The sequence below is a fragment of the Oenanthe melanoleuca genome, chromosome 4A (genome assembly GCF_029582105.1).
Source record: "Oenanthe melanoleuca isolate GR-GAL-2019-014 chromosome 4A, OMel1.0, whole genome shotgun sequence".
Classification (NCBI taxonomy): Eukaryota; Metazoa; Chordata; class Aves; order Passeriformes; family Muscicapidae; genus Oenanthe; species Oenanthe melanoleuca.
In genome coordinates this window covers 15,695,013-15,721,012 of record NC_079338.1, presented here as the reverse complement: position 1 = coordinate 15,721,012, position 26,000 = coordinate 15,695,013, and the positions used below count along the sequence as shown (strand labels likewise).

Genomic DNA, 26,000 nt, shown 5'->3' with positions numbered 1-26,000 from the left:
AGGATAAGCTCTGCCTTTCTTGGCTTTGAAAGCTCTGTAGGTGCTAAAATAATTTTGCTAGAGGACAAATCACAGTTTACTTTTTGCTTTCCTTTTTTTCCTTCATTGCAAACAGAAGCTCAAGGGATGGAACCCACCAGAATGAGACATAAGGAGTTTTCTTAGGCAAGAATATTTCTCTGAGCATTTAGAAACCTTCCTTGAGGACAGGCCCAGCAAACAAGGAGCTGCCTTCCCATGGGTTCTGAGAAAGGATGTGGAGCAGAGATTTACCTGGGACTCCCCCACCCAGGCAGTGTTTCCCATGCACTGAAATTATATCCACAATGCATTTTTCTGCAGAATTCAACGTTTCTCAAACTGCCTTCCAACCTAGGCAGCCAGGAATCCTGTAGCACTGAGAGGTTCTGCTCCTTTCCTAGAAAATGCACATTTTACAAACTGGTAAAAGTGTTCCATGCAGAGTTCTCAGTGTTATGGCACAAGGGCTGATGTCAATTCTGCCAAAGGAAGGAAAAACTTAGAAACTGGAATGAGTGGGGCAAGAAAGTCTGGGAAGAACCATGAAAGCATCTTATTGCTGAGCAGGATCCAGTGTTTTAGCACCTCATTTAATGTGGTCTGAAAGTATCATCCAATCTCTCCTGAACTTTGCTTCAGAAGATGAACTGTGAATTAATGGAGAGCTGGAGAAGGTTGAGCTCTCCTGAATTTGCATTGCCACTCTGCCCTCCCTGGGATGGTCAGGACTGGGAGAAAGTTGGGGATTTTGCATAATTTTAACCCATGGTAAAGGTTACAAGGCACAGCAATGTGTGACACATTGTCTGAGTGCTGATATTAAGCTGCAAGACAATAAAGTAAATTTCTTTACATAATGACCTGAAAGATTAGTTACGCTTGATAAACGTGACTTTCATTGAGCTCAGACTTTTCCCTGGGAGCAGAATTACATTTCTTAGAAAGGTCTGAACATATCTGCTTTATAGATAGGGAAATTTCAGAATACAGTCCTAAATAACCTGATTATAAATACAGACCATTAAATAGCTAAATGTTGCTGAAATCTTTTATGGAGATGGTGCTAATCCAGTGGGTTCTTGGAAGATATATAGAGATATATAGACCAGTTTCTAATTGGTCCTCAAAGTGGAGTTAGTGAAGATGAGGTAATAGTGATAGGGATGCAGGAACACCTCAGCCAAAATAATTTCCATAGACAATTAGACTTGATTTAGGGAGGTCTTTGTACAATATTTAGCTGTGGACCAGCTGGCCATGACCCCAACCATGGCTGCAGCTACTGGGAGGACACAAACTGGAGCCATGGGATCAGCAAAATGTTTTGTTGTCCCTCCAGGCTGCCAGTGGTGCACAAGCTGAACTAAAAGTGGTAACAGTCCAAGCCTTGAGGGCACTGGCTCCTGGTAATCCTGCCAGTCCCTTGAGCTCTGTTTCATACCTCTGGGGCAGGGAGGAATGGGAATATTTTGGGAATGTTGGTGGGAGTGGAGCTCTGACCATCACCAGCTCTGCTGCTCTCCTCGTGAAACACAGCAGGAAGAGTTCTGAGCTTTGGACATTTGGACATCATCTCCCATGGTTATTCTGAGAAATATAAACTGTGAAATATCCAGGAGGAAGCCAGAGCTATGATCTCTTTGGGGATTCTCACATTTCAAAGATGAGGGTGATTCCTATGCAAGAAACCATCCCAAGGTCTTGTCTGAGTTGGTAGAAGGCTTGAGAAGACATTAGGTCACTCTGCAGGGGACAGACTGGGCACAGAAACAATTCCAGAGGGATGTTGCAGCTCTTCTCTGTTGCATTCAAACCCTCCTACACAGGGCATGGCCCAACCTGCCTGGACAGTTTATTCCAACATTTAACTGTGCTGAATATTGGGAACCTGTTCCTTGAAATCTGACCTTTGGCACTGGCATTGCAAAGCTGTCAGCTCGGAGGTGGGCTCTGCTGACCCTTTAAAAGCAAACAGTTTACAGCACTCAAGAGCTGCTCACAAAATTCATTACTGAGAAGCATTAAAGTCCAAAACCTGTGAGAGAAATCGGGGAGGAATTGCAGCCAATTCTGACTCAGTGACTTCCTAGAGACAACTGGAAACGTGGTGCCAGTGGAACACAGGAATCCAAGGGGGAGCCACAACGGCAAATTGTTTGTTTTAGCTGTACAGTCAGTGAGAGCAGAAGGAAAAGGGTGAAACCTTTACTTTAGGACAGCTTGGAAACTGAACAAATGCTAATTCTGCATTTGTGGCTCAGATCTCTCCCAAATCTATTTGTCTTCAGAAAGAGCTGAAAAGATGCTCTAAAACCTACATTTTTCTAAATAAGGGATGGCCTGGCTTGTCCACTCCAGTTTCAGATTGCATCTCACGGAATTGTGCTCCTGCATTTTGGGACCCCGAGGTCAGGGAGGGGGCTCAGGGAAGCCGAGCATCACCAGCCCAGCACCTCCAGGGCTTTTGCAGAGGGTCAGAACACTCAGCTGCGCTTCCAGCACCTTCTGAGGTCTGAGAAATGCGATGTCCTGCAAAGGGAGGAGTCCCTGGCTGTGACACAGTGCTCCAGCACAGGTAGTGATCTCATGGGAAGCAAAGGAAGAGGGAGAGGGGTTTGCCGGAGCCCGGCGTGATGTGAATGTTAACGAGCCCTCTCACGTCATCAGCTTCCCTGCTCTCCACTCCCTCCCTCCCTCCTTTCTCTTTTATGAGCCAGCCTGAAATCAGGGAATTACATGCTAAGGAAAACCCTTCAGCTAAACATATAATTATTCTGCACAGGATCAGTGCAGCACAGTTAATCAGTTTACCAACTGAATTAATTTTTTTTTTTTTTTTTAATGTCTACATCTCCTGTTGAGGGTGCAGAAATTCTGGATTTAAAGGGGGGAAAATGGCTCACAGTTGTGAAATGAGTATCTACAGCAGACCATTTATTAGGAGAGAAACCTCCACTGCAGGCTGTTTTGGCAGACAAACCTGTCAGCCCCCAGGACTTTGAATCACAGACTCTGTGTGGAGTTATTACAGGTACTTAAGGAATAGCTGGTTTCCCATTTTAATTTTCAGCTGCTCAATAACACTGCATTCTCTGAAAGTCACAGCTGTATTTCATGGCATTGTATTTCATTGCCTTTCCTTGGACTGCTTTGAAAAGTGAGTATTTATTTGGACAGAGGTGTCACTTCCCTGTAAATGAGTTCACATTTTAAATGACCTACTTGTAAACTGCTCCCCTTAGGAAGCACAACATCTCCAATGCTCCTGCTTGTAGAAGTACAGAGAATTCCCTTCAGACTTTGCCTCCAGTGGAAACACAAACTCTCACCCTTTTGTTAATTCAGTAAGGCATCCTAGCTCCCCTCTGCACCCTAAACCCCAGATCCTGTTCAGGACTCCCCTTCATGTTAAAATAGAGGGGTTTGGGTTTGGGGTGTTCACTGATAACCTGCACAGCATCCCTGAGTTTCACAGGGAGCTCCTGCACCAAAAAACAACAAAAATCCCCAGGTGAAGCCTTCCAGATGCACACCTTGGAGGGCAGTTTGCCATTTTCCCACATTAATATGTCAAACCTGAAACCTGACCAGTTAGAAACCACCCTGGCCCTGAAGGCACTGGGGAGCTCTATGGGTAATGTTTGTTTTCCATGGGGCCCCCATGGATTCTGAGCAAGGCAAAGGTTTTTCCTCAAGTACCTTTTGAGTCCCCAGGAAAACAGGTAAGTTATGTAAGAAATGGCTGTATACCAGGGGAAACACCTGAAAACCATTTGGAGATGTTTAAAATTTTGGAAAATTTTGGGGGAAAAAATGAATACTGACTAAAAACTGTTGCTAAAAATACCTTCCCATATTGCCAGCTCCTTTGAAACCTTCCCTTTTAACCACAGTGCCTTCTGCTGTATCTGCTAAACTTTACAAAATAATTTTTGTATAAAGACAGTTTCTTTAACACAAAATTATCTGCAGTTTTAACTTTCTAGAACCTCTGAGAGCCTCAGGAATCAATTTCTCCAGGCTTGCATGGCCTTTTCAGGTTGTCCACACCATCAGATGCAGTTCCCTAATTGAATTCCAGTTGAGTGCATTCCTGAGAAAGGAACTGTGGATAAACACAAGATGCCAACTTGTCATTACAATGTTCCTTAAAGCCTACCAATTTTTACTTTTTTGGCAAGTAACATTTCCTAAAGGAAAAGAACAGAAGGATGTCTCCTCTTGGGGGGGGCTCAGGCTGCAGCTGCTGCTCTCACTGGAGCTGTAACCAGGACAAATTCTGGGGTCTCAAACCATTAACATCATTCTCATGGCTTCCTTCCATCTTCTCTACAGTTATTTGATGCTTCTGGTACTCACTGCTGGTTAGTTTCAAAACCTGGGCTTTGCTAGCAGATTTTAGAAATAAGTTCTGATGGCTTCAAGGGATATGATAAAAGCAAGTTTTAAAAGCATGTTGCTATCATTTCCCTGGGAAATACATTATCATTTACAATCTCCACAAATAAAACTAATTGTCTGCATATTTTTAAGCCTCCCAAAGGTATACTACAGTGGCAATATTTGTCCCATTGTTTATTAACATGTTGCTATCTACAGTCAAGTTATATACTCATTCCTAAAGTGGTAATTTTTTGAAAGTGTCATTAATTTACCTTTTAATGCTGTGAAAGAAGTGACCTTTCAGAATAGAAGAACTACATAAAAACTGCCTTATCACTGTAAATCACTGCCTGTGCAGCCCTTGGACCTCCCTGGCACATGGATTTAGTGACTGCAGCCAACAGAGCTGAGCTACACAGCACATGGAAATTACAGGCAAACAGTGGCCACAGTTGGGCAATTTTTGCAGAGTAAGGTAGTTACAAGTAGTTTTAAATTGACTCCAGTCTGCCATTTGTGTGGGGTAGGTCTTTTCTTTGGCTGCAATTGAACAATGCATCTGCAAAGGTAAATGCTGGGATAAAAAGGAGGCTTGTAATATTAACATGAGGAAAATGGACAAATGTTAAACTTTTCCTGCTTGTGGATGTGCAGCTCATGTTACCAAGGAAAAGATCAACGTTGTGAATACTTCAGTGTTCATTGCATTATCTGTATCTATCTTGAACACAGGCACAGCTCTGGCAATGCTGCCTACTCCAGATATCCCTGTGGATGGTGCACTGAGCAGTCTGCTATGGAAATCCAATTGTCAGGCAACTCCAGACATTTAAAAACCTGCTGCTTGTATGACCTTCCTCCACTGCTCATCATGGATTACTGCTCCCCAAGATGTAATTAGTTTGTATCAGAAAGGATAAAAAAGCAGCAGGAAGTATTTTTTAAATTTAGCAACAAGTATTCCACACACTTTGACACTTAATTTACATTATAATTCAAGTAAGGAGTTAAAATAGCTGAGTGATCTGTCCACTTTTTAACTCTTTTGTGTACTGAGAATGAAGGTGTGGATCAGAAAACTCCTCTGCACATACATTAGGATTGGATATCACCTAATGACATTGGAGCCTGGGAATCAATCCTGTATCTAAAGCTTTAGGATCCATCCCAATGACCTGCTTAAGCCCTCCCAACTACCCCGAGCTCCCAAACACCTGAGAGACAAAGTACATCCATTCCCCCAGACACCGTTTGCTTCACAAGACTCTGCTTGTAAAAGAATAATTAGCTGATAATGGCAACGTGTCTGATGAGCACCAAAACAGCCCAATTTCAGCCAAGTGTGGAGATGCAGCTCGGCAAAATGAGATCAGAACCATCCCCTCATTACTGAGAATACTTTGGAAGCTTTAAGGACATTCGAGTGGGCATCCAATTCAACCCTTCCATAAGTTAACATTACAGGAATCATTTCCACGAGTAACCTACACCCCAAATTTGCACCTCTTCTCCTTATATAACAGAGATCCCCCGTGGCAGGAATTATTTGTCTCAAAGACAGACAGCTCATCAGAAGCGCTGTATAACAACACTAATGCATCCCACCGTGGGAATACATCCTCCCCCCACCCCGGAGATATTTAAACCACTCATCATCAGAACAATCCCTCGCCCTCCCATCCATCCCGCTCTGTTTGCAGCACAGCCGAGCATTGTCAGGCAAAACATGTCACAGCTGACGGCTGTGTTGTGAAACTGCGAATGTGCAGGGAAATCATCATTGCTGTCAAGTTATCCCGGCGAGTTTCCCCGGGAGCCGCGCTCAGCCCTGCGCCTTCCCGCGGCTGGGCAGCCTGGACAGGGCAGGACGTGTCCCTAAAGGAGCCTGGGCAGGGCAGGACACGTCCCTGAAGGAGCAGGATGCTTCAGTCCAGCTCCCGGTGCTCCTTGTGGTACCCAAACTACAGGCGAGCGCTGCACAGCCACTGCATCAGATCACCTGATATGAGCAAACCAGACCTAACCAGGGCAAATTTAAAGCAGCCAAACATCCCGACGAGACCGTGTGCGAGGCATAATGGAGCCGTGAGACACAAACACTTTGTGTCTGCATTGTCCAACAAACGCAGTTGATCCCGGCTCCGCTGTCGGCAGCGATTCCCAAACACAGCCCAGCCTCTGCTCAGCCCTGTCTCTAACAACTACCGGGCAAAGCAGCACAGGGATGATCACAACTGAATAAACTCTTCCCAAAACAAAGAATGCGCGGATGCAAATTGCCGGGATCCGAAGTACAGACAATAAACGATCCTACCTTTCATCCAATCCACTACTTGCTTGGGCGTCCACTTGCTAATAGGTTCCATAACGAGAGCCATCATCAGATCACTTTATCATTCGCACCAAAATCGGGGGAAAAAGGAGAGAAAAAATTGTATCAGAGCATGGCTGGGCTAGGAGAGCTGTCGGATTTTACAGTGCAGTTCAAAGAGAAGATGCTGCTTTGTCCCTCCAGGTTCCTCCTGCACTGATTCAGTAATGTATAAAATTACACTGCTTGATCAGCTCTGGCACCTCCCCCACTGCACACAGCCTGCAACACCCGGAGCACGGAGCCAGGAAATGGTGCAGTACAGAGCAGAGTCACTCACCAGAGCTGTGCCCTGGAACACACGGGTGGAACGCGGAGCTGCCCCGCCGGAGCTGCCCCGCACGGAGCCGCCGCATCCCGGCGAGCCCCGGCATCCTCACCCGGCCAAATGGCACTGCTGGAACCCGGCAGCAGATTGCCTCGGCTTCATCGGGAATATGCTGACTGCCACGCGGCTTAAAGTGAGATAGAAACGTCAGGGTATCGCCTGGCATCTGGCAAAATGCTGAGCATCTTCCATCTTTACCATGCAAAATGTTGCTGGAGTCTTGTACTGTGTAATCATGTAATTCAGAATGTCAAACACAGTATGAAAAGTATTACCCAAGGGAAACAAAAACTACTGGGAGAGAAAACTCTTTTTTTTTTTTTTTTTTTTTTTTTTTTTTCCCTGGCCACATTCAGAGCCAAGATATTTCCTATTATGAGATGCTCATTTTTGCTCATTTTGTAAAGAAAGAATGACAGCATCAAGGAGTCAATTTGTACTACTACAGCACTTTAGGATAGACAAGTACAGCAAGTATTTTGACTCTCAGTACTGAGATCATTAGTCAATGTCTCCCTTTTGTTATGAAGGAAAAAATCCTGTTTTAAGTATTCCTAACCCTGAAGTTTACTACCTTTTGACAGATGAAGGTGAGCCATTTCAATGAGACAAGCCAAACAGCACTTCTTGGACCCATTTGTGACTCTCTGCACCTCATGCAGCACAAATTCTGCATCCTGTGGCTGAGAAGGTGCTGCTGGCTCCAACCTTTAGCCTGAGATCTGCAGCCCCACTATCTTGTGCTAAGGGGAAAAACTGAGGGTCCAGAAAAAAGGCAGAACAAAGCAGTTCCACCTTTCTCTTCAGTGATCTTTCCCCTTTGCCTTTTTCTCCTGTGCTGCTGCAAGTTTCCCCAGCACATCAGGGGAAGAGGATGGTGATGTTCCCATGTTGAAGCCCCCAGGCTGAGATCTGTCCTTTCTCTCTCATACTGGAGAACATGAAATACCAATGGAATATTTATCACAGAATCCCAGGCTGGTTTGGGCTAGAAAGGACCTTAAAGCCCATCCCATTTCACCCCCTTCCATTGTCCCAGGGTGCTCCAAGCCCCATCCAGCCTGGCCTTGGACACTTCCAGGGATCCAGGGGCAGCCACAGCTTCTCTGGGCACCCTGTGCCCACCCTCACAGGGAACAATGCCTTCCTAAAATCCAATCTGAACCTACTTTCTGGCAGTTTATTCTCTACCCTTTCAGGGCTCTTTTTGATACAGTTAAGGATGCAGACAGGCATCTTTCCCCCCACTAAAGCATCTCCAAAGAGATGTGCCATTCTCAGCTCAGTGATGCACTCTATCCTTTTTTATTTTTCTTTAGCTTTGGGAAATAGTGTGATTAGTATTCTATGATGTATTTGGAGTGCTCAGAGCACAGATCTTCTTTACAAAAGGATTCACATCAATTCTCCTTCAAGAAGGCTGAACAGCATGTCAGCTTCCTCTCTGAGTTTTGGGAGACCACTTTCAGTAGCTTTGGTTCTGTCTAAATAGCTGTTTACAATGGACATAACAATGACAAAGCTCTCAAAGGCACAATACTTCTCTTTTTAGACAATAGTGGGCTAGCATTGAGAATAAATATTTCTATTAGCTATTGGAAACTGTACAAGTTGTTTGAGGGGCTATTCTTTCTTCAAATTCTTATTTTTTTTTAGTTCAATACCAGCATGGAAGAATTTGAGATAAGCTATGTTGCATACAAACTCCGTATTTTTGACACATTTGCACAAAAAAAAATCTTCATTCATGATTGTTTGGACTATTTCCCTAATTCCTGTCATTTGACAGACATTCTGTCAATGCCCCTTTGTCTCATATTTCCTACCCAGGCTTGACTGGGCACTTTTTAAAAAATATATTTTGACATATTTTTGAAAGAGGATGAAGCCTAAATTCAAAGCTCATCAATGTCAATGGGCATAATTCCATTCATTTAAATTGTCCTTGGATGACAAAAGAAGCCTCAAACTATTATTTTGGAATCAGGGCTTCCATTTGCACAATGAGAACCTTGTAAATCTTTCATGTTCTGTTACTGAGGCTCCTCCCCCAAAGAGGGTTTGCATTTTCATTTATTCCCACTGTTATTCACGGTGCTGGCTCAGGCAGTAACTGTAATTTGGCTGGAAGACCCTGGCTGTCAGATAAACTCCTGTGATTTTCCTTAGCATTACCACTCACAGCTTGCCTGTATTCTGGGATTTTACAACCTTCAGGACAACCATCTACTTTTTTTGTTCTACTTCTTGGAATAAAATATTCAAAGCAGTTCAAAAAGCTCCGTTTCTCTCCTTGCTGATGATTTATTCAGGTGCATTCTCTGTTGCAAAGATCAGTGCACGTGGCTCTGGTTTGTCACGAATCATCCCAGCCCCAGGGAAATGTTCCTTCAGCTACTCCCATGGGTATGTTCAGCAGGGCAGCCCATGGATGGTTCCACCTGGGGATTTCTTCTTCTTTTGTTGTTTCCAGGAAGATTTATTCCTCACAGCCATGGGAATGGCACAGAACATGGCAAGATCAGGAAAGGAGCCCGTGGCAGACCATGGGACTCAGTGATGGATCCAGCTGAGCACTAGAAAGGCCAAATGGAGTCCAGATTATTTCTGGAACTGGGGTTCAAGTCAGTTCAGAGCACTTTTTGATACAGGTTGTCCACTCTGCCTGCAGAGGTGAGGGCTCTGGAATGAGAATCATGGAATACTGAGCTTCATCCTCCCTCCTGACACAGCTCCAAACCTCCTCCCTCACCATTCCTGCCAGCCATGGGTCACTGCAGTGGGATCAAATGTGCAAAGTCACTAAAAAAGGAAATTTTTTTTAAATAGGCAGAACTATGTAATCCCTAAAGCTGTGCCATGTGTTTTTCTGCCTGTTTATTGCAAGGCTTCTGCCTAGATCTATCCCCCAACCTACCTAGCACTGCTTCCTAATGCTGACATAAAAGCAACAATGCATTCCCATGACTGTGTTTTTCTTCCAGGCTGAATGTAGCAAATCAAGAGAAAAAAGATCAAGGAACATCTTTCTCACTATTATTCTATCTAGGTCATGTAAATGAGAAATACTTTCTGACTGAAGTCTGCATAAGCATTGGAGCAAAGTGAGGCATTGAAAGGGAGAAAGGAAGCAGAGCTTTCACTACAACACAACCTTGTTGTCAAAGGCCTCTATAAAATAATCTGGTAATTCCAGCCCATAATCATCGCTGCTGCCTTTGACAGCAAAGGCCTAAGGCTGAACAGACTGGTGGAAAGGTTTGGAGTCCCTCCTCCTTCCCAGCAATAATGCTGAGAGTGCTGTAGCTTTTGAGCACTGCCTGGTATCTCTGGGATTGCTAATTAAACCATCAGTCTCTGTGTTTTCATGGTCACTGTGGGAGGCAGTTAAATGTTCTTGTGTATTTCATGGCCAGTGATAACTTTCCAATTAAGGATTATGCTCAAATCTACTTCCATAGTCACTCTCACACTTAAAACAATCACGTATTTCTCCCAGTTTTCATTTCGTAACAATTATTTTCATCTTCTTTGATGAAGAAATAACTTGCATGTTGTGAAATAAGTCCTTTAGGACTGGGTTAGTTTAATAAAGTTTTGACATGGCATTTGATGTCCATTATGGAAAAACAAGAGCATGCAGCTCCAGATTAAATAAGTCATGAATGCCTTGGAAAAGTGGTATGTAATGTTATAACTTAGGACATCTATAATTCATATTATTAATGGAAATGTAAGCAAAATCTCCAAGGAAATGACTGCTGAACTCTCAGTTATCATTAAAGCTTTTTATCCTGTAACATTTCAATGTTATACATTTATTTGTTGTGGAAAAGAAGATATTCTTAAAAAAACAGAATGGAGATGAATTGTTTGTTTTGATCAGTTCTGTTCTGAGCCAGGTTCTGTCTGATGTTGCCTCCAACACTTGTTGAGAGATGGCAGGAAAAGTGCCTCTGGTGAAGTTGCATGAGAGCAATAAATGTGCTGGGAGGAACAAAACCCAGCTTAGCTCTGGGAGAGGGATTGACAGATTCTGCTATTTAAGGATAAACCTTGGCCTTACTTAACCCTGGCTTTACAGCCTGAGGGTCTGGGCTCTGTTCTCCCAGAGAGCTGGGGGGATCCTGCTTTGAGCAGGGCTGAAAGGAAAGGGCTTGGATCATCCCCAGAGCATCAATGGGTAGGTCCTACATGATCCATCAGCCTTTATTTCAGATCACAGGATATTCTGAGTTGGAAGGGACAAGGATCAAGTCCAACTCTTAAGTGAATCCATCCAGACACTGAACCCAGACCCGTGGTGGTCTCAGCACCACGTTCCAACATCCATCCCTTGGGTGGGAGTTGCATTGTCATGTCCAGAAGCTGTGGCTGCCCCTGGATCCCTGGAAGTGCCCAAGGCCAGGCTGGATGGGGCTTGGGGCACCCTGTGACAGCAGGAGGTGTCCCTGCCCATGGCAGGGCTGGCACTGGATGGGTTTTAAGCTCCCTTCCCGCACAAACCATTCCATGATCCTGTAATTCTCCATCACAGCCCAAGCTGGTCCCCAGGTACTTTCAGCATTCCTGACTGTCCTTGGTGGAATTCTGTCAGCTGTGACCCCAGGAGGCAGCAGGTCTGTGCCTTGGAGTCTGGGATGGTGAGGATGGTGAGGATGGTGAGGATGTGAGGATGTGAGGATGGTGAGGATGTGAGGATGGTGAGGATGTGAGGATGTGAGGATGTGAGGATGTGAGGATGTGAGGATGTGAGGATGTGAGGATGTGAGGATGTGAGGATGTGAGGATGTGAGGATGTGAGGATGTGAGGATGGTGAGGATGGTGAGGATGGTGAGGATGTGAGGATGGTGAGGATGGTGAGGATGTGAGGATGGTGAGGATGTGAGGATGGTGAGGATGTGAGGATGGTGAGGATGTGAGGATGGTGAGGATGTGAGGATGGTGAGGATGTGAGGATGTGAGGATGGTGAGGATGTGAGGATGGTGAGGATGGTGAGGATGGTGAGGATGGTGAGGATGGTGAGGATGGTGAGGATGGTGAGGATGTGAGGATGTGAGGATGTAAGGATGGTGAGGATGTGAGGATGTGAGGATGGTGAGGATGTGAGGATGGGGAAGATGTGAGGATGGTGAGGATGGGGAAGATGTGAAGATGTGAGGATGTGAGGATGTGAGGATGGGGAAGATGTGAGGATGGTGAGGATGTGAGGATGTGAGGATGTGAGGATGGGGAAGATGAGAGGATGTGAGGATGTGAGGATGGTGTTCCACATTCTGGAGTGCCATCTGCTGGCACTGCACCCTCGGCAGCTCCAGCACCACGGCAGCCTCCCTGTTAATAAACCCCAATCCATTCATTCATTTATTGCATTTAATTTCCACTGCTGGCACTCACTGTTGTATCAACCCTAAGTATTTTTTTCTACAGGAACTCACTGTTCATCCCTCACAGGTATTAATATCCCAGTTTCTACATGTAGCCTCATGTTTTATCAGTGTGTGTTAGTCATAATTTATGGTACTTTACATTATTTGGGCACTAAAATAACAAATGGTTTGGAAATCAGGGCTAACATTAGAAAAATGCAAGAAATACTTGGTTTTTCAGGAATGTAGAGAAATTATTTCATTATCACTTGACATGGCTGAAATGGTTTTGTGCACTGCTTTTTCTTGGTGTATTTTAGTGTTCACAAAAGTCCTCTCTTGGGACTGAAATCCTCTATTTAGCCACAGAATACGTACATGGACAGAGGCACTGCAAACTTCCTCCTGTCTTGCATCACTTTCATCATAACATCATCTTTTTTTTTTTTTTTTTTTCCCCAGGAGCTGCCCTTTAGCTGTTGTTATACTTCCTTGATATCAAGAGTAACTTTTCTACAAAACAGATTCTCTAGACTGCACATCTCTTGGAAAAATGATCACTTTTCACAGCCCTACCCAGAGTTTAAAATGCAACTTCAATGTATTAATGTCAAAGATATAATGTAGAAAAATTAACTGAAAAAATATCATTCTTCTCCAAGAGAAATCCACTGATATCAGTGAAGACACTGTGGATGATTTTTTCTCATAGGAGATGAACTTTGTGCTCTTTGACTCAGACTGCAAATGAGCAGAGAGCACTGAAATATTTTCATATTAAGGGAAACAGGATCCTCTGTTTTCAGCCTGTTTGTTGATATCACCAACATGTTCAGAGTCTCCTAAAGAGCCCCAAATAAGAGGGAATGTCCTCATCTGGGAATCCCTGTGACAATCCTCAAAGCAGTGCCAGGGGAAGAGGCTTCCACCTTGCCAAGGAAGTTTCCATATGGGGATTTGTGCCACCACCACGAGTCACAGCTTCCCCCCAAAAAAACTTCATGAGGACACAGAATTTGGGGAATTCTTAACTCTGAGCTGGGAAACAGCACAGGGGCTCATCTGCTTCACTGATCTCTTCAGTTTGGCAAGCAGGGGAAAACTGCAGACAGACCCTTTGTTATCATTTCCCTACACAGAATTCCTCCAGGAACAGCTGTGAAGTTCTGCTCAGTTCAGAACTGACTACAGAGTGGAACTAAAGGAAGGAGAAACAGGGAAATATCTTGCAGCAAGTCTGTTTGAGCCTCACATGCAGCTTCAGAGGGATCCTGTGCAGGCAATTCCATGCTCAGAATGGATTCTCTCTCTTAATTCAGTTTTCCATGACATGGAGCTTACAGCACTGACAGTCACAGGGTCAGCATGAGAATTTCTGAGGGCAAAGCTGGGCAATCTCTCCCAAAATGAGTTCCAGCTCAACAGAAATCATATGTGTGTTGCCAAATTTATTACACATGGATCAATGGCCTTTATTTTGTAGGTATTATGGAGATCAGAATAAATTTTCAGAACTGTTTTTTTTGGCCCTAAAATCATAGGAATTTTAAAATTCGAGTGCTGCTAACTCCAGCTCCTTTTCTTTGAAGAAAATACAATATCAGAATATTTATTACTACAACATGTTTCATTTCCTGTCAATATATCCATATTCATTTATATACAGTATGATTGGTATTTGCCTTTCCCCTTCCTCTAGTAAATAAATGAAAAATATTTATTTGATAAAAATGAAATAAATGTTCAATGCACTTCCTCTGCAAGAACCACATAACAACTTTTAAGCAATAAACCATCTGCTTCTCACTACATTAGGTAAATGATATTACTTTGGAAAAAAAACAGTAATAATGAAAAACTTGACAACAGTAATAAAACTTCCAGAGTATTGATACCAAATTCTCTTGTAAATCATTACTTGCTGGCTGGAAAGGTGGCTTTGAAGCACAAGTGCCTGTTGATTTTCCTGATGCATTCAGGGAACCAACTCTGCACGTTCAGTGATTCTGTGGAACTTGGGCTGTATGTTCTGTGTGACATTTCTGGTGTGAAGAAAATACCCAGCAATGGTGGAAATGGGCTTGTTTGGGAGAGGAGGGACAAGCTCATGTTCATGTGCCCAGCAGAACCTGGGTGCACTCTGGGCAATGGTGTGGAGAACTATTCCACTGAGAAAAATCACTTTATTCTTTTGTGCTCCATCATTATCTCCTTCTCCACCATCCCACAGCAAAATGTGCCTTACAGAAATGTCTGAGCATGGCCTTCAGTATTAAAAGAATCATTCTGCCTTGCAGAGATATCTGATGGGGTGGCCCAGGATGTGCTGGCATGAGGAATGTCAGATTCACAGAATTGTGACAATTATTATCATGCCATCTTCTTTTTCCGCTGTGATTTTTGGTCCAAGCTTGTCTTTCATGCTGCCCAGTGTCTGGTGACAGCAAAAGCTTTTCTTCAAGGCATTCTCAAGATGGCTTTTTCTTTATCTTAGCATCCCTGCAAAGCCCTGCTATTATTAGGTCTTTCTAATGCCTTGGTTAAAACCTCAGAGATTATGCTCCTGCTTTATACTCCAGTAGCCCTCTTCATTCTCCATGTTTAGTTAGACTCAATATTTGCTTGGAGGACTGGCTGTGACTACAGAGATACTCCCAGCGTGTGTTGCCTTAATATGGTGAGCAGAGATAGAGATACAAGAATCTGAAAGCTAGAAAAAGAAAATTGGTGTGAGCCACAAACACCTGCCAGACTAACCTGACATGAAAACATCTGCTGCAGCCTCCACCATGGGCACTTCAGAAAATTCAGGATGAGAAGATTCCTATCCTGCCCTTGATACCTCTGTGAGTGATGAAACCTCAGGTCTGAATGCAGAGCTGGACATTTTTGATCCTTTCTGCAGCCACACACTGGCACGAGTTAAACACGGATCCGAAGGAAGGATGCAGAATAAAAAGGTCTCTTCCCTTCAGCCTGTCTCTGCACATTAAGTTGATTTGCTGTTTAGGGACGAGGAGATGATGGTGATGTGTCCTGTCGTGTTTTCCTCTGCATCCCAGCAGCATGCCCTTTGCTCTTAACCAGGAGCTTTGCATCAGCAACCAGCTCTCCTCCCGTAATTCATTTCTCAGGGCTCTTCCCCTGCTCTTTCCATTCCAAACAGCTCTGCCCCCTCTCACATGCAACAGTAGCTTTATTTTCAAAGAGCTTGGCAAGCAAACAACATGATGTTTTCCTTTTGGACAACCTGAAACCATGTTAGATGGTGACAAGGCGTGCTCTGATCAAGCTGAGGAAGGCATAAATTAATTGCCAAGAGCTGGGAATCTCTGTAGCTGTGCTTCAGAGCCAGCTTGCATTTCTCTCTCACTTTCTTGTAGTCACAAACTGCACCAGCTCAGCTCCAAAATAAAGGCCTGCCATCCAGAAACCCTGTTTATGGGAAAGGCTGTCAGAACCCTCAGCCATCTGCAGCTCCTGCTCCCTTTGCTGCTCCTGTTCTCCTTCCTTCCAAAATCTCGGTCCTCCTGCCCCTGGGAGGGAAGGACAGGGTGATCTGCAGCCACCAAGCACCAGCCACAGCCCTGCCATAAAAATCCAGGGATAGATCCCTTGATTTAGGGGTTTTCAACAGCTGTTGCAACAGCAGTTCTTGAAATACTTTCTGAAATATCTAACCCACCGAGCGTTTCCTCAGGACCTGTGTCCTTCAAGCCTTCCAGCAGCTCCTTTCTTCCTCATGGATGAGGAGTCTGTCTTCCCTTTTTCAGCCTCTCCAGAGACAGAAAATCCTGCATTTTTAGCTCTTCCATTAGTTGGGCTTGTTTTGCCTGTGAGTATGATCAGACATGCACATATCAAAATATCTCATCCTAAAACAAGGAGCCAAGACTTTTAACACAGACATGACCAGGACCAAACCTCGCCCTTGGAGTTCCCTGCATGTCACCAGCAATTCCCAGAGTTTCACCAGTTTTGTTCCTCAGGCTTCTGTTTGTTTCCCAGTTGAATCCAGCCCGCCAGCTCCAGCACTCAGTTTTCTCCCAAGGAACCCCTCTTGTGCAGTTTGAGCTGGTGTGGGTTTATTTTTCTGTTCAATGCAGCAGCAGCAATTTTTGGCCACAAAGCCTCTCTGCAGGTGTCACTGCTGTGAGCCAGTGCTGGGAAAAGGTGAGACTGGTCAGAAACCTGTTAAGAACTTGCCCCTTATTTCCTGCTCCCTGCAGACAAGGCCCTGTGTCTTCTGCCTGGAAGAGCTCAAGGATTTAAGAGACTATTTCGAGTTATAATGTTTAAATAAAAATCAAAGTCATATATTCCAACATTATCTCCCTCTTGCCCATAATTCCTCCAAGGCTCATCTCGGGATAATAACTTTCCATCATGTGAGCTACCCATTTAACATTTCCTTAACTCTTTGGGGAAGGGGTGTAACTGTGCAGCCGTCTTCAATTAATTTGAACGAGTTAGAAAAAAAATTGGTTCCATTCATCTATCTCAAACTATCCATATTATCTCCATCTATTATTTATAAATTCATTTTGCATTCTAAACTGAACCCCACACCGTCACTTATGTTTAATGCTGCCTGCCCATTTTCCTGATGAAGTGCCACATTTGCTGCATTTCTGCATCACATCTTTTTAACAAATGTCTAATTTCTGCAATCATGGATCTTGCTAAGAAAGTTCCTTCTCCTTTTGTATAGCTCACCAGTTTTGCTGTATTGCTGCTCTCTCCCAGTACATCATCATGAAACTTAGCAGGACATTTCTCATGTTAATTGAACGTTCTGCCCATATATACAGATATTTATAATCTCCTGGGGGAAAAACTGTTTTAGTGGCTTTTCACAGCACAATTCATTTTCTTATTTCTACTTATTCACAGAAAATGTTAGGATTAAAAATAGCTTAGGCTGAAAACTTTGTTGAAAGCATTTTCCCCTAAAATTACAAGTGACATGTTTTCACACTTAAGCAAAAATATGTATCATTAGCTGTGAAAAAAGTGACATTAAAAAGAGATTAATTTTTAAAGCATTAATTTATTGTAAAAAATTCATACACTGTCTGTTAATAAATCTCTGATGAACTTTTCTGGTAGACCATCATCCTGGTTGGAATTCTAATATTCAGACTGCAATACAAAAGTTAATTATTTTGCTGTTAAATTGCCACCAGAATCAAAGCTTTTCAGGAATTGTGATTCACATTCTCCTATCTTTCCAGCTTTGGGTTGCTGCTTGCAGACTGTGACCCTCTATATTGAAAAGAGCATTTTCAAATTCTACTATTTATCACAAATGTATGTCTTGGACACTAAAATCTCCCCCAGGCAAATTAATTTTTTATGCTGAATATAAGCATTCCCCTTTGTACAATTTTAGCTGTACCAAGTTAATAGCTCTAAAATATGACTTGATTTGAATCTCAATTTCCAAACACCACTTTGCCAGTGCAGCACCTAGAAAGTGATACAAAATCAAGGTGAGCTTTCACATGGATGTGACAGGGAAAGGATTGGCATTAGAAAGCAACACAGAATAAAATTCCCATTTCCTGGTATTCAGTTCATCATTCTTTATGTCAGGTCACTCTTGTGATTAAAAGCCAATCATGATTATTTGAATATTCCTTTCCAGTCAGTTGTGTCCCTTCTGTGTCCCAGAAATTTCAGCTAGATCACATTTCTTAGTTGGCTCAGGAAAATAATATCATTCTGTATTAAAAATGATCACATTTAGTCCATGAAGAATTTTGTTGCCTGGAATAAAAAACCCTTTGGACTCAGAACTTTCCCTTCTCTTCCTACAGACACAGACGTGGGGCTGTGGCAATCAGAAAGAATTCATGTATTAAACCCCTTAAGCACAGCATAAGGGCCTGCTCTGACTTGGAAAGTGGTTATGTTAATTAGCTTAAATTTGCAAGAATTTGACTCAATAGGAAGAACTTGACATTTAGTTTGAAAGGTCTAAATGTTACTGTAGAGTTCATACACCAGTATTGCTGGTAAGGTATTCTGTTGGTTTTTTTTCCTTTCCCAAAATACAAAAAGTTAATTTGCAAATGTTTACCTAATATAAACGACTTACAGGGGGGGCTATCAGGGCAGCTGACACAGATCCCGATTAAGTGGAATCCCTGGCAATAAACTCTGCCATGAAGTCGGGCTATTTGCTTTTCTTCAATCCTCCCAGGCTTTAGATGCTTTCAACTCTTCCCTAATCCTGGCTGAAGGGCACAGCTCCTGGGAAGGGGCTGCTGCTGCTTTTGCAGCCTCCCTGACACACCTGAGCACCACCCAGCCTGCAGATGCTCCGAGCAGCTCAGGGACACACCCAGGGCTGGGGAATGGCACCAAGGCACTTTCCTCCCCTTTTTGAAGCCTTACAAAGGATAGAGATCCTTTTCCTGCCGAAAGCATCAGGGCTGGACCTCCCACATCCCACTGAGAATTATAAATTTATTTCTTTCCATGTTTCACACTTCCAAAGCACATCCTTGAGGTTCATTGCCCTGTTTCCCTGCCCTCTTTTCCCTCAGCAAACAAAGTGATATCTGGCATCTCCTTTGTCTCCCAGTTTTCCTGCTGCTGTTGAAATTCTGCTTTGAGCACCGCTCCCCTGAAACTGCTCAGGTGACCACAGCTTCACTCCCTGTTTCTTTAATTCCCAGAGTCAGAAATTGATTAGTTAATGGAGCTTAAGCTCCGTGGCTTGCAGCACCCTGCACCCTTTCATTAGCTGGGAATCCGAGATAAACACAGTGATTTAGGGCTGCTGAGCAAATCCATCAGCTCCATAGCATGACAGGTCGCTGCTGCTTCTGCTCTGGGAGTTTTACTGAAATTCACTGCTAACAGCTATTTCCCCCCCCATATTATATCAAAAAGCTTTTTTTTTAATAGGATGTGTTAAGGCACAGTGGAAGCAGCTGCTTCCAGGGAGCCAGGAGTGGCCCAGGGGGGCTGGGAAGGGTTCTGGAAGGGACTATGGGGTTGGGAAAAGAAAAACCTCAGAAGGACAAGAGAATGAATGAGTATGTCAGAAGCAAAATGTCCATGTCAGTGTAAAATGTATTAATACTATTTTATAATTAAATTTATTAAATACATATTTTTTCATTGGAAAATACAGAGATCAAAGCCAGGTATTGATAGTGATGAATGCTGAGGAGTAATATTAATTAAGGTTTCATAACTGGAAATTCCTTGGTCAGCAACACTTTGATACTGTCAGGAAACTCCAATCCCACAGCCCATCCTTGGTGCACTAGAACATGATAAATGCAGCATTTTTATAATTTTAAATAGTGACTGCTGGAATTCCAGCTGTGGGGATCACTCTGTGTGGGAGTTACTCCTGTGCTCTAACACAAAACACCCACCAAAAAGTCAGCCAGGACTAAAAAGGCTTTTGATATGATTCAAGGGGTCAAGTTCCTGTGCTCTTATCTTGCATTTAAAAGGAGAAAACCCCATTTGTGCCCCAAATGCTGCTCTAAGTGCCTCACCCAGAGCTCTGCCATGGGGACAGCTGGGTGACAGTGACTGCACCTGAACCAGACTGGGCATTTTGTCTCACCTCAAAGGAGATTAAAGGCATTTCCTGGATATGGTTGTTCCTGAAGAAGCCTCCATCAGGCACCCAAAAGTACAAACTACATCACCAGGGATTGGGAAATAACCTTCCCCCCTCTTACAAAAACTTTATTTTAATGTCACATCACTCCATTTTATCTGGGCTGAGGTTAAACAAGATGAAATGGAGGGGAAGTAAAACAGGTTGGAGACAATAATGCAGTGCTACCACGAGTAAGACTTCATTTAAGGAAATTATTTAAACAAATAGTGATTCATACAAAAGCTGTCTTCTTTCATGAAAGAAATAATTTGCATTTAAACAAATACCTCTGTAGATGAAAGAAAACAAGGTTGCAATAAAGGGGGAAATATTTGGCATCAAACCATTGATACTTCAATTTTATTGTTATCTCAAAGACAAAGATGGAAGATTACTTTGTAAACATATTTCTTCACAGGATGGTTCTGTAATGAATGATAGCAGTCTGTGATAAGATCTAAACTTACAAAGACTTGTTGCAAAATAAAAGTGGTGCTGTGGGACTGAACAAACTAGGATATTTCATCTAAAAAAGCCAGTGGCTCCTCCTCAAGGAGGACACTTCCCCCTGGTCTCTGCCTTCTCTTGAAATCCCACCTGCAAATTGATGGATGAATCAGCCAAGCAGGGAATTGTCTCATGGATTTCCCTCCTTGCTGAAATCTGGCACTGCCAGACCTGGCATTTTTAGCTGATCTTGTACTTTTGGGAGGTTATGCTTTCAGCAAGACCCAAAGGGCTCACAGTGGGGTTAATGTTGTTTGATAATTCCATGCTTTCCTTTCAGGAAATGCTTGTGGTTTACCACTGGTGAAAAGATTTCCTTGGAATCATTCAGATGCTCCCCTTTCTTCAGCAGGAATGTGGAGCTATTGAGGACCACCAGGTGCTTTGTGCTGCTATTTTATTTATTAAATTGATTCCAAAGTTTTTTGTCTTCTTCTCTGCTTTTATGGCACTGTTTCCTTTAGAACTAAACTTACATTATATTTGATTGTATAATTTCTTTCCCTTACTTTGGCTTGCTATGATTGGGAAGAAAAATGAGCTTGACTAAACCAAACAAGGTAACAGAAGCAAGGAGAAACACTTGAAGGAACTGCTGGGTGATGGTTGTTTTTATTTCCAAGGACTTGGGACAACCACTACATTTATCCTATTTTTAAAAGGAAAAAAAAAAAAAAACCACTTTTCAGACTCTTTCAGCCCAGTAAGAGATAGAGGAGAAAAAATAAAGACCTGGTAATGAGGAATAGGCACAAGCTTTAATGGAGATGGAATAAAATGTAGACCCACAGGTAGAAAAGAAGCAAAGCAATGTTTGATGTTGGGAGACTGAGCAAACAGAAAAACCATCTTAACCTCTGGAGAAATACAAGTCAAAGAGAAGCAAAGTGCTGCCTAAACTACTAAAGTCTTTGAAGAGTCCAACTCAACATTTTCTTAGCTGCTTTTCTTAAAAAAATCATGGGAAATAAGAATTGCTTGGGCATCACCTTTAGGTGAATCATCTCACCAATTGAATTTGGGCTTATAGGGGGAAGATAAATGATGAAAGGAGGGGCTGTATAGATTTTTTTAATGATGGTTCTGTCTGGTTCTTTGCTTCCTCATGTCTGGTTTTGTTTGCATTTCTATTTAAAAAAATTTTTAACTTATTATTTGTACTATAAAATTCTCTATGCTAGAAATACTACTGAGTAAAAAATAAATATACAATAATTATCTCCCTCTTTTTAAAAATTGGTGCCTTGCATTTTTATATGTTCCTCAAGTTCATAATTTTCCCTGCTTAGTGTATGAAAAATTATCAAAAGCAATAAAAATGAAAGGAAACAGCATCCCTGATGTTTTTAAAAATATTCCAATAAGTAAAAAAGTGGAACAAATCCTTAAAATATCTACCCAGCCAGACTTTTTTCTATTTTTTTCCCCATAAGCACCAGCTGTTTTTTCCATACCAGCACAAAGGACATATTTACAAATTCAGTTTATGGGAGCTTTGTTTATGCACTGGGTGAGGATTAACAAGTAATTTTAATTAATATGGCAAAACCAAGTTCAAAGACAGAAAATTTATAAATCTTGTAAGACCACTAATTCTGGCTGGGCTTTTAGATGCAGGAAATGTGCCACATGGAATTTTCCATATTAACATTTTTCCTGAGGTTTACACTCTGTAATCCTTTCTCCATCACCACTTTGCACAGAACCTCCTGATTTAGCAGATCTTTAATCACACCCTTGTGCTCCCAAGGTTTAGTGTGTCTGTATAATATTTCTGTAAAATGAACATTGCTTTTGTCATTTTGGGTGTTCATTGAGCAGAAAACCTGGGAAAGAGCAGGAACCTAAACCAAGAACTTTTACCTCTGCAAATCCAATGGCATTGATAGGAAAAGAAGGACACACATATTTTGGTGGAAACAACTCGGATTTCACAAGAATAAATCAAGTAAAATTTTCCTTGGTGGCAGAATAAGGAGCCTTGTAGAGACATGAAGCAGTAAATGTTACATATCTTGGCTTTAGCAGGGTTTTTGGAATGGTCAGACACATTCTTGGAGTGAAACTGAGGGGACAAACTGCTGATACACTTTTCCAACAAAATAAAAGGACCAGAGGGGTTTTCCTGTGGCCACTCTTGAACCTGAAGTTTAATAAATCTCTTATCAGAGTTGAACTTCCCAAAGATTCAGGATGAATGATAGCAAGAAGTTCCCAAAGGGAGGATGGTCAAGCAGCAGATTAACTCCAGGCTCTTCAACACTGGGTTCCCCACACATCTTCCCAAGCTCAGGTTGGGCTCTTTGGGGACAAGGGGACAGATTCAATCCAGGTCCCTTTTTGGCTGATGCAATGCAGCCCCACAATTTAATTTGGAGCAGTGTCAGAGCCAAATTGCTCGATGGGATGGGGAATTACAAATACAAAAATTCCAGGTGAAAATGGGCTCTTTTCCACACTCTTTTCACTCCTTCTTGAAAGGTCACTCACTTTATGAGATCTGGCTTAGAGCTTTAAACATTACCTAAATAACAGCATCCTGAAGTGAGTAAAGCTGTGCTGGGAAAGGGCTCTGTGGAGTGGGTGGGTTTGCCCCTGTGCTTTCCTCAGTGTTTTCTAGACTCCACAAAAAGCCAAAGAAATGGAAATAGCAGCCATTGCTCTAAACTGTGTGACCAGAGCTGGTCAGGCTTTGGTCACACACCATATCTCAAGTCCTTGTCTAGGAATTTTAAGAAACTTCTCTTACCTGCATGATCTGCTACAAGTCTGAGTATCTACGAGCTGCTGGAAAAAGGAAAGGTCTTGGAACATCTGTGGTTCCTGGCTGGGTTCCTGAGTGTGGGCTCTGCTCCCTGTCACACGAGGGAGCAGTGCAGATGTTCCCAGCTGTGCCAGGAAATACCCACACCCAGCCCTGGCCCTGATGCTCTCCCTGCCCCTAGAACCACACCGGGGTAAATCACTAATGGTGAGCTGGGCTAATCAGTTTAATGAGCTCCTGCAGAGGAGCTGCAGCACTTTGATGCTAATTCCCTCATGGAAGGACTCCTTTCATGTCCCAGGCTACTGTTTAAACCACCAGACCAATCTGCCAGCCCCTGTTAATTTAAATCTGTCACAAATGAAGCAGGAAACATTTGGATATGGTGGCAGGAGAAGAATATTTGGTTTATTTCATCCTGCCACACTTGTTTTCCTCGTGGTTTGGCTCCTTGAGAGGCATGATCAGGCAGGGAAATAAATAACATGAGATTCTTTCTGGAGCAGCTTTGTTAACCTGCACGTTCAGCCTCCTCTTCTGTATTGTAAAGAACATTACTGTGATCAGTAAATCTCTTTTTGGGGCTGAAAGTCTGCAAACTGGTTTCTTTGACAACTTAAATACACATCTCATGTCTCCTTTCAAAATGATTCTATGAGTTTTTTGATGAAAACTGTAGAAAAAGCACCTGTGAGCCCATTGTTAGTCAAATTAGAGCCCTTGAAATATTGCTTTCTATTATCCACCATTTTAAAGGAGTTTAATAAGCTGCATTTTATCAAATACCACTGTATTTTTCAAGGGATTTCAGAAAGACTGTCTCACTATTTTTGTTTCCCAAGCCACAGATAACTTGAGAAGAAAATGTACCAAGTTTCTCAGGAATCGTTCCATAACTAATTCCAAACCAATTATTTTCTATAAAAGTGGAGCTGCAAAGGTTTTGTGGTTGCTGTATTTAATTTTTACAGGGCAAGTGTTGATGGCACACAGAGGGAAGGAACATAGCCAGGAGACAAAGCAGCACAACAGAAGATTCAGGGTTTAAATATATGGGCTATCCTTAAAATCCTGTTACTAAACTCAGGATGTTTACTACACCATAGAATTATAGAATGCTCTCAGATGGAAAGGACAGTAAAAAAACATCTGTTCCCAGCTCCCCAAAGGGATGCCACCACTAGCTCAGAAGTCAGTGTTAAAATTTTTAAACAATGTAAACAACTTCTTGCAATTTCAAAATAAACATCAACACTGTCTGCTTTTCTCCTCCCTGCCCAGAGAGAACCAGCAGCGATTTTTACTTGAGCCCTGCAGAAATATTTATTGGTATTTCTGATTAAAGCATCGCACAAAATTAATTGCCTGTTTAATATTTTAACATGGTGACTTTCAGAGGAAACTATCTGGAGTAGAATATGGCCTGTCTGGAGACTTTGTAATGAGCACAGGTCTCAAATCTGATTCTGATTTCTCAGTGCTCCTACAGCCAAGCTAACAAACAGTGATTTTAAATGACTTCTACCACACAGTCCATCAGTGTGGGTCAGCAGTGTCCTTCCTGCTCCTGTGCTGAGGAGGTTTTTTTTTGGAAAGGGGCTGGCACTGAGGCTGTACCTGGATCCTGAAGGACACAGAGAGTGTTTGTGTGTGTGGTTTGTGCATCACACCTTGGCCCCATGGGGTACCTGCCCTGCTCTGCCCACCTGGAAACAGCAGCATTTGCTCCCTTCCCAGAAATAAATACATATAAATAAACGAAAGGTTTATTTCTTGAGTGCCATAATACTGATGCAAATGAAGTTTCATGAGCCTTTTTGGGTTTCACTGGCTCCTTGTGAGCACACTCCAGGGATGGCAGCACAGGATCACCGCATGGCTGCGGTGGGAAGGGGAGATCACCCAGCCCGAGGCACCTGGAGCAGGTGACACAGGAAGGTGTGTCTCCAGAAAGGGACACTCCACACCCGCCCAGGGCTCTGCCACCCTCATGGAAAGAAGTTCTTCCTCAAGATGGAACTTGTTGTGTTGTAGTTTATGGGCACGGCTCTCGTCCTGCCGCGGGCAGAGCCCGGCACCACCCTCCTGGACACATGCACACGGACTGCAGACTCGTTCCCCCTCTCCCCGCAATCTGAGGACGGTTTGGCAGCAGCAGTCGCGGCGATGCGGCGGGCCCGGCTGCGGGGGCGGCGCGGGGCTCCGGCCGCGGCCGCCCCGTCCCCGCGGTGCCCGCGCTCCCGTGCGCGCCCCCCCGGCGGGCGGCGGGGGCGGGCGCCGTCCGGGCCGCGCTGATCGCAGCGCGCCATTGGCCGCTGTCTGCGCGCACGTCACGATCATGATGAGAATTAATGATCGGGGCCGCTGATTTCATTGTGTGACGCCGGGACCGACCCAGCCGAGCCCGGCCGAGCCCGGAGCCCCCCGCGCCGGCCCCGCGCTGCACGGTAAGCGCGGGGGAGCCGCCCCCCGCCGGGTGCGGAGCGCGGAGGGGCCCCGGGCGGGAGGGGCGCGGCGGAGGGGAGGAGGAGGAAGATGGTGATGATGGTGGTGATGATGGTGATGATGGTGATGATGATGCCGGCGATGCCCCCCCCGGGCCCGGCTGTGGGGGTGGGGGGAGGC

The 26,000-nt window shown here is 43.6% G+C and overlaps 2 protein-coding genes across 3 annotated transcripts in view; one reads left to right on the top strand and one right to left on the bottom strand.

Annotated features, from left to right (window-relative positions):
• The window catches only part of LOC130253067 (connector enhancer of kinase suppressor of ras 2-like), a 166,439-nt gene extending 159,657 nt beyond the window's left edge, over positions 1–6,782 (bottom strand). The window contains exon 1 of the mRNA XM_056491344.1: positions 6,719–6,782. Within this exon, the coding sequence (XP_056347319.1) occupies positions 6,719–6,782 (64 nt within the window). The remainder of the gene's footprint in view (positions 1–6,718) is intronic.
• An 18,758-nt stretch (positions 6,783–25,540) lies between these two features.
• The window catches only part of HDX (highly divergent homeobox), a 40,486-nt gene continuing 40,026 nt past the window's right edge, over positions 25,541–26,000 (top strand). For both annotated transcript variants that reach the window (XM_056491593.1, XM_056491592.1), the window contains exon 1: positions 25,541–25,822. The gene's annotated coding sequence lies outside the window, so the exon portion shown is untranslated. The remainder of the gene's footprint in view (positions 25,823–26,000) is intronic.